General features: G+C 41.5%; 1 protein-coding gene across 3 annotated transcripts in view; it reads left to right on the top strand.

The window, feature by feature from the left end:
• The window catches only part of esyt2b (extended synaptotagmin-like protein 2b), a 34,248-nt gene extending 26,245 nt beyond the window's left edge, over positions 1-8,003 (top strand). For all 3 annotated transcript variants that reach the window (XM_080854776.1, XM_080854777.1, XM_080854778.1), the window contains 9 exons: positions 902-976; positions 1,203-1,289; positions 1,604-1,753; positions 2,322-2,695; positions 4,582-4,680; positions 5,409-5,540; positions 5,832-5,937; positions 6,327-6,414; positions 6,735-8,003. In XM_080854776.1, coding sequence (XP_080710902.1) covers positions 902-976; positions 1,203-1,289; positions 1,604-1,753; positions 2,322-2,695; positions 4,582-4,680; positions 5,409-5,540; positions 5,832-5,937; positions 6,327-6,398 — 1,095 coding nt within the window. In that variant the 3' untranslated portion in view covers positions 6,399-6,414; positions 6,735-8,003. The remainder of the gene's footprint in view (positions 1-901; positions 977-1,202; positions 1,290-1,603; positions 1,754-2,321; positions 2,696-4,581; positions 4,681-5,408; positions 5,541-5,831; positions 5,938-6,326; positions 6,415-6,734) is intronic.
• The last annotated feature ends 871 nt before the right edge of the window (positions 8,004-8,874 follow it).

The raw sequence follows: 8,874 nt of genomic DNA on the forward strand, positions 1-8,874 counted from the left end.
ACTGATGTAGAATGCTGATATGTTGTCTGTGATTAAAAAAAAAACAACAACAATTCAGATTTGGCAGATAGGGATTAGTTTCACAGACACAGAAATATCTCTACAGAGAAAAGAGGGACAAATTATGAACATGTCAATATGCCAATATACATCAATATAATGATCATATACATGTTCTTTCACTTTCATTATTTGAATGTACTGTATGTTAACACTTACAGTATTACTTGTGATTGTCAAAAAAATCCTTTATTCATGGCGCATGAAGGGTTATTGTTCAGGACGTGTTTCCTGCCTTTGGTTTTGTGGCTGTCAGTGAACAGTGGTCGAGCAGTATGGCTAATTTGTCCTGAAGTGTGTACTGCTTGGTATACCTTATGTTTTCATGTTCATAATGTGGCTCCACTCTATCATTGAGGTGACTGTCACCTGCACTCTCGTATCAGTATATGTCAGTGCAAAGTAGACATCCATCATGTTGTGTAATCTTGTGAGTGTACATCCACTATGTTGTATCACCACACACAACATGCCAGCAATTTAACTGCAGCCTTGGAATAATGTCCTGCATCATGTTGCATAATGATAATGTGTAATGTTATGTGCGTGATGTGCATACGATGTGTATGTGTTCAAGTGCTGCATGCTTGCTTATGACTCCAGATTTGTGTTGTCAAATGCATTTTTGTTTGAGTTAAGCTTTTGCCATATTAAGGTGAAAAAACATTTCAGCACTAGGCAATATAGTTAAATTAATTGAATGATTTTCGATTGATTCATTGATTTATTTGTTGTTACTGTTTCTGTTTGCATGTAGTTACCAGTTACCCGTTATCTTAACACAACTGTGGTTTACGTTGTTGACTCTCAATTGTTATCAATGCTTCCTTCATTCCTTCAGTCTGGAAAGAAGACGAGTAGCGACCCCAGTCCTTACGTGATGTTCACAGTGGGACCCAAAACATACCAGAGCAAGGTATGTCTGTGTGCAAGCCACTCCCATGGTACCACATCCTCCTGCGTCCACCTGTTTGTTTGCCTCTACAGTGGTTGTTGAACCGTATAATCCGTATAATCATTGCGTCGTGCCTAACAACTGCCCTTACCTGTTCTGAAATCAGCGCAAAGCACGTCCTCTTGTGGCTCATTGCTTAAATATAATATGTATGACGTGTGAAGAGAGTCTCTTATGTTGTGCACAGGTACGCTTTAAGACCACAGAGCCTCTGTGGGAGGAGGCCTTCTCTTTCCTCGTCCACAACCCCTACACACAGGAGCTTGGAGTAGAGGTGCTGTACCCTTTGTCTCTACCATCCATATCATTGTATAGATATTGCATGGGGCTGCCGTACATACTATATATGTTGGGCTTTGCTATATCTTAGTGGTTTTACTTCCTATAGAGTGCAGTAGATAGAGGGTATGTTATGGTTGGTTTTAAATACACTGTTAAGTCAAACTTATGTCGTCTGTGCCTGGGGATGTGGTTAGGGCTCTTTGGACTGCCATAGGTTTCCTATGCACAGGGACACTGGTTTAAACGGTAATTGGGATGACAAATGCTTGAAAGCTGACTTTAGAAAGCCATTTTTCCTGTCTACAGGTTAGGGATGACAAGCACAAGTGCACCCTGGGTACTCTCATGGTGCCGCTGAGTGGGCTGCTCGGAGAGGAAGACATGACGCTGACTCAGCAGTTTCCCCTCAAAAACTCCGGACCCAGCTGCACCCTCAAGCTCAAGATGGCTCTTAGGGTACGTTTGTGAATATGTATGAATGTGTGTGTGTGTGTGTGTGTGTTTTATTGTGTTTGTGTGTGACGATGTGATCGTCCCTACAATTGAATATGTGCTCTGGCTGCCATGCCATCGAGCCGGGCTCTTTGGTGTGTCGGTCAGAGCGCATGTTTGGCACCCTGTAGACCCGGGTTTGAGTCTGGGCGGGGTGACCATGCTCTCCCTTCGCTACAGTGTGTGTGTGTGTGTGTTAGTCATAAGGGAGATCCTGTGTTCGTGAGGTTGTCAGTTCATTCTCTGCATGCAGCCAGTTTACTTTGTAAATGTGTGCCTAACAAAGGTTTCTATGTAAGTGGTGGTGTGAATGCATTCAATTGTATAGAGCTTTGTCTGTTTATGACTGGAAGAGAGAATGTTCTGTGTATTGACAGTATGTAGGTGTGCTTGTGTGTGTGATTGATTGTGTGTTCCCTAGGTCTGAATCACTCATATACTGTATGTATGTTAGTATCTTTAGTCAGTTGTATAAACTGACACTGTATGTGGAGCCCAAATGTATCTGTGTCTTTCCCTCCCCCTCTCTCAGGTGCTCTGTCTAGAAAAGCAGGGCACGTCCGACCAACCCTCCTGTGTGCAGGTGAGACGCACTAGCGACGGCGTCTGCAACCCCACCGCCACTTCCCATAAGCCGCCCACCAGTCAGGCCTCCCAGGCAGCCCCGCACAGCCAGGCCTCCTCATCCACCAACGCAACCCAGGGAGCGCCCCACTCTCAGCAGCCCAGCGGGGGCAGCCCGCTGCGGGGAGGCCAGGGAGACGTGCGGCGCAGCAGCTCCAGCCTGGCCATCAGCAGCGTCCACAAGCAGCAGGCCCACCGGGAGTCCATGAGCAGCCTGGCCTCGGACAGCTCACTGCCCTGTGCCACGCAGGAGCTGCAGAACAGACTGAGGCAGCTGCAGAAGTGAGTGTGTGTGTGTGTGTGTGTGTGTGTGTGTGTGTGTGTGTGTGTGTGTGTGTGTGTGTGTGTGTGTGTGTGTGTGTGTGTGTGTGTGTGAGTGAGTGAGTAAGACAGAAGACTGGTAATAGTCAAGGGCTTGCAAAATCGTCAGTCTGACATCCTGGAACAATCAGGTTTTTTCTGCCTGATGGGCTATTAATAGTATCCCCTTAGTGAAATAAAATCCCCTCCTTTCTGTTCCATTGACTTGCCATTTGGAAGAAGGACTTTGACCACCTAACAAAAGAGTTATTGATCATGATGGTATGTCCTCTAGGAAGTGTATGCATTAATTGGAAAGGCACTAGTCAGGTTGTGTTTGATGAGAGTCCTCTTCTACACCAGCATTCCTCACAAAATAGTGCTACAGGAAAACAGAGATCAATACTGATTTGCACACATAGACAAAGACAACATCTTTATCCATTTGTTCCTTGAGCAAACATACCACCACAACCCACAGACTGCCCTTGAGTTTACATACACCTGCAGTGAAGGAAGATGCATTTTAATATGTTTGATGATCGTTGCAGTCTGTGCTTCCTAGGTCAGGTATTTTTTTTATTCTACAGGAAAATGTTAAAAAAAAAAATATTTGGGCTAGTTAAATCAATTTTGGGAAAACTAAATTGAAAGAATGCTTGCCCGAAGGGCTACCAGGGATTTAAAAATTGGTTGGGCCCATCAGCATAGCATCATGCTAGCATAGCATGACCGTCATGTTACATAAACAAACCAAGAGTGAGAGGTAGTGATGTTATGTTTGTAAACAATATAGTTCTTTTCAACGGCTCATTGGTACTTTTTTTATGTGCCCAAATGTCACTGCCTGGCCTAAATCCAACTTTCCTTCACGTGACCAATGAAAACCATTAGGTTTCTTAAAGGCAGAATGAGTAGGATTTGTTGGTTGCTGTTTGTAAACACATTCAAATGTTGAGAGAGAGAAACGGTGGTCGAGCAAGCTAGAAGGTGAATGAAGAGAGGGAGCAGCATTAGCGAGAACAAAAGCAGTGAATTAGAGTTAAATTAAAGAAAACGTTACTTTAACAGCGGTTACATTCTAAAGCAGGAATAAACATGGCCACACCCCAGCACACTCCTGCGTGAAGGATTTAGTGTGACTGCAGCTGAGGCACATACTTCATCCTCCTGTCTGCTAAACCTAGTCCAGTTTATCTGATTTGTTTCAATCTGGTCCAAACCTCGAATCTGATCCAAATCATATAGTTATCCTAGTGACTACTTTGCAGATAAACCTACTAACCCCCGCCCCCTAAAAAAAAATCAGACGTCTCGGAAAGGAACAGAGCCATAAGATCCGACTCCTTTCAAAGAACTATTATTTGCATCACTAGTGAGAGGACAATGTACTGTACATAGACTTGCAGTATGAGCCAAGGTTTTGGTGGATGATATTTCCAATAGATTACGCCTGACTCATAGAAGTAGAACAATTTGATTGGTTGATGTGTCGGACTTTCCTGAAATGTGTATGGATTAAATCTATTCTGTCCCCACATTATGTCTGTTCCCACACTCTGACAAAAGGAAGCAGTGTATGATGTATGAGGCTACTGATGGATGCCAAATTTGACCGTGTTTGATGTTCAAAAGCAGGTAGGGCCCGGGCCATACTGGCCATACTGGTTCCGCGGTCCATGAGTTGTGTGTAGGTGTTCGCAAATGTAGAGATCAAGATATGCACACTCTCTTTCAGTGAGGTTACGTCAGTGTTCTCTGTGTGGGTATTTGCCTGTGGAAGTTGATGTGGGAGTGTGATAAGGATGTGTGCAAGACAGTGTGTATGTGTGCAGGTGTGTGTAACGTTCTCCTTTTGCCTTTTGCAGTGGCTCAACACTCAGTCAGTATCCTCTGGGTGAGGTACAACTCACAGTGAGACACAGTCCTCAGAGGAACAAACTCATTGTGGTGGTGCACGCTTGTCGGTTAGTATACACACACACACACACACTCACACACACAAACACAAACACACACACACACACACACACACACACACACACACACACACACACACACACACAGAGCCCTCCCACTGCACTCACAAATTATTTCTGTCTCTCTCTCACACACACTGTTTGACTTGCAAACTCTTCAAACACATTTATCTTCACAATCTAATCCCGTAAGATTTACACTGTACCTGTCATTGTAAATCCAGGAATGAGTCTATCAGGCAAGGCCTGCCATCTTCCTGGAAAGTTTGTGTGGGCGTTTGTTCCAAATGACTGATGAGAGATTCCACTCAGTGACTGATGCGGGCAGTAATAGATCTCAGTCTCACCGGGTGTCACTGGCCTCATTCAGTTCCACTCGTTCAAACTACTTTTCAGCATTAGAGTCAACAGCTCGACTAGGCATTATATCACTATATACTAGTCTTATCTTATTAATCAAAGTTGGTTTAAAACCTTAAAGCCTTCAATGACTTTCTCCAGCCAGTAGCAGTATTTAGCTAACGTTGTGTTTAGTGCTGGCTTGTGTTTTGAACTTAGGGCAGGGTGTTTTAGGAGCATGTCACTCTAGTTATACCCCTTGTGACGTTTGGCTGAACTGTTTTTTTTTAAAAAAAAAGCACCTTTCCTATCCATGCCTACCACATGTGTGCACACTTACTAGCGTTTCACCTTTTGACCTCTCATTACCCCCACAGTAACCTCATAGCCTTTACGAAGGACGGCTCGGACCCCTTCATCAGGCTCTACCTGCTGCCAGACAAGAGCCGAACAGGCAGAAGGAAGACCAACACACTGAAGAGGACTCTTAACCCCATCTATGATCAGTCGTAAGTAGGCATTGATGAGATATATCTGTAATACACATTGATGTGCAAGAGAAAATCCTGTCTGGTTTTCCACTCTTTGGTGAGCTTCATTTGTCGGCAGAAATGAAAGCAGAAATGCGAGCTGCAGGTAAAGCTTTCTCAAGTGTTGAGATCCCCCCGCAGTCCCGCTTTGAGTAAGGATTTGAGAATTTCCACAGTGAGTGTGCCATTTAATAAAGACTGGTGTAGCAACTCAAAGAGTTAATGTTTTGCTTCTGTATGTGTGTGTGTGTGTGTGTGTGTGTGATTTAGATTTGAGTTCAGTGTGTCCATGGTGGAACTCCATAGGAGGACTCTGGATGTAGCAGTGAAGAATGGTGGAGGGCTGCTGTCCAAACACAAAGGCCTTCTGGGAAAAGTACTGTTTCCTCACTTCCTTCCTTCCTTCCTTTATTAATTTCCTCACTTCCTTCCTTCCTTCCTTTATTAATTTCCTCACTTCCTTCCTTCCTTCTTTATTCATTTCCTCACTTCCTTCCACTGTTTTAATTGCTATTTTTGCACTCCTATTACCTTGCATTATTGTTGTTGTGACCTTGTTAAGCACCTTGAGACCTCTTTGTATGTTAAAGTGTGCTATAAAAATAAAATCCATTATTATTATTATTTATTATTATTATTATTATTATTATTATTATTATTATTATTATTATTATTATTATTATTATTATTATCTGTCTTTGACTTGCACTTTCCTGACTGTAAAATGCTTCTGGTTGACTGGTCATGTCTTCCCTGTCCACACAGGTGCTTGTGGATTTGACAAGCGATGAAATTTCCAAGGGATGGACGCAATGGTATGCTGTTAGTGTACCGTAAACACCGTCAAACAACTGTAAGATTTCTTATTATATGTTATCAGTATATCGTTATTTTTAGTATTAAGTTCTTTAGAGCTGTTTCCTTTTCTTATACACACACACACACACACACACACACACACACACACTCGTTATCTCACTCATCTTGTCCCTCCTGCTCATTAATTAAACATCTTATCAAGATATCTCCTTAATTTAGTCTGCTCTCATCAGGAAGTGCAGTGCGCTCATGCGACTAGTTCTAATTTCATTAATATGATTGATGTTATTCCTCCCCCTTTCCTATCCTCTCTCTCTCTCCCCCCTCCTATCCTCCATCTCTCTTTTCTTTTAGGTATGACCTAACTGCAGGTGGCTTAGAGAAGGCAGTTTTACCTCCACAGGGGAACCACTGACTTCGCTCTCTCTATCAGGTCTTTCATCCATTGAACTGGCCACTCATCAGTCACCAAGATTCAACACGATGGACCCATTATTTCTCGTTTTATTTATGTTATTTTGTGTTCAACTTTTATTTTGAAAGCAAAATCAGTGTAAACATATCAAGATATGTTTTGATCCAATGTGTCAACAACTGTTGACTGCCAAAGCAGAAAAGCAAAAATGTTTACTGCCTTGTTTTGTAAGTCTGCCATGTTTTCTATGTAAATACACGCCGCAGCAACAGTTCCATTCTCCATTTGGAGAATTGCAGGGGTTTGTAAAAAAATGTCTGTAAAAATTATGCACTAATTGGATTAAAGGTTAGACTTGGTTTATACAAACATTCATTTAGTTCTTTAGTTCTTTGATTTAAGGCTTTATTTGGGGCCTTTAAGGCAACATGTTTAAAGGACAATCAAAGAAAAATTGAAATGGCATGTTTTTTTGTTGCAAATGTTAGTTTAAGAGCATGCACATGATAAGATTGGGTGTGCCTGTACTATCATCTGGTGTGTTGTGTTATGCAGTTGTATAGGATTTCAACTGGTTTTGAAAATGCTTTTGAGAGGGTCGACAAAGTCAGAATGCCTTGAGAATGCCAAGTTATATGAAGTTAAGTTGTTTTGTTGTTTTATTGTTTGTGCCTTTTTTGAAAATGTTTATAATTTAATACAAAAAAGTACTTTATTTTAAAAGTACTTGTATGCCAATGTTTGACATTGTACAGCACAGAATTACAAGAGTGCTGTAAAGATTTTTTTATGTGTGACTTATGTTCCTCTCATTCTTTATTGCAGCACTGTACAGAAATGTAGTCTATAGATTATTACATTTGATGGTAAACATGAATCCTACTACCATTTGTGGGAAATGAAAACTGGCTCCTGAGCAGATAACTTCTATGGAATATGGTCATTCATTTTAAGCACATTCAGCATGGCTGGTATATTATTTAATCAGATTAACAGACAACTTTGAGATTGCTGCCTCAGACCTTTGCATAATTGCAGTAATATTGCTTGATTGCCTTTTTCTCATTGTATGCATATTGTTTGATCTGTTGTTATGTCTCTCTGTGCCTTATCAGAGACAGAACCCTCATGTTATTCAGAAATACACATTTAAGTCTCTGTAGCATTAAGGACTTTGTAAATGCTTTCATGCATATCTGAAGAATAAAACCCCAATTTCAAATTCTTAAATAGGAGTGATGTCTCATCGTATTTCTTTTATCTTCAATATCATTGTGTTACATAAGGCCAAGAAAGAAAAAAATGCAAAGCCGTACTTCATTGTCTATTTGGTATGCCGAACATGTGCCTTATGGGTTAAGGAAACTGGGCAGTATGCCAGAGAGCAGTTTTACAGCAGTCAGCAGACGAGTCACGAGGTACGATAGCACCGATGTGTTTACCTCAAATCAGTGGGACTAAAGACAGTGGTGTACCTCATACGCATCTCAGATGTTAAAGGAAATATGCCCTAATAATCTCATTAGCAGATTAAGCTAATGGACATATCTTGAATAAAATAAGGTGGGGCTAGCAATGGACAGATATTCCATTCACAGGGCTACAAAGTACAATGTACAGGTATAAAGATACTTTTGCATCAATAAGAAGAGGATCTTAGGGAGAAATATGATAGATGCGACAAATTACAATCAGCCAGTCATCATCCAGTTGGTTGCCGTGGCAGTGCCTTTTTTTGATGCTGATGCAGCTGAATTAAGGCAGCAGATATGCTTAATCCAGGTGCTCAAGATATGCTCTTTTATCTCCATCTAGTGGACAAAGAATTACATCCCCGATATTTCCAAAGTCTCCAGTCCAATAGGCGGCAGTATGTTTGAAATATTGCCACGCATTAGAGCAAGCGAGTATCTACACCACCTCACGTCACCAAATTCAATTTGGCGCGGGGAATGAAGCAAAACAATTTGACAACTCCGGTGAGTTTACAAACAACAGTTTAAACTTGAAATAAACGTGCGTGCTGAACATGAACGAAACTTTCATACATATAAAGAACATCAAATATTTCCCTGCCTA

The sequence above is a fragment of the Sprattus sprattus genome, assembly GCF_963457725.1.
Source record: "Sprattus sprattus genome assembly, chromosome: 17".
Taxonomy (NCBI): domain Eukaryota; kingdom Metazoa; phylum Chordata; class Actinopteri; order Clupeiformes; family Clupeidae; genus Sprattus; species Sprattus sprattus.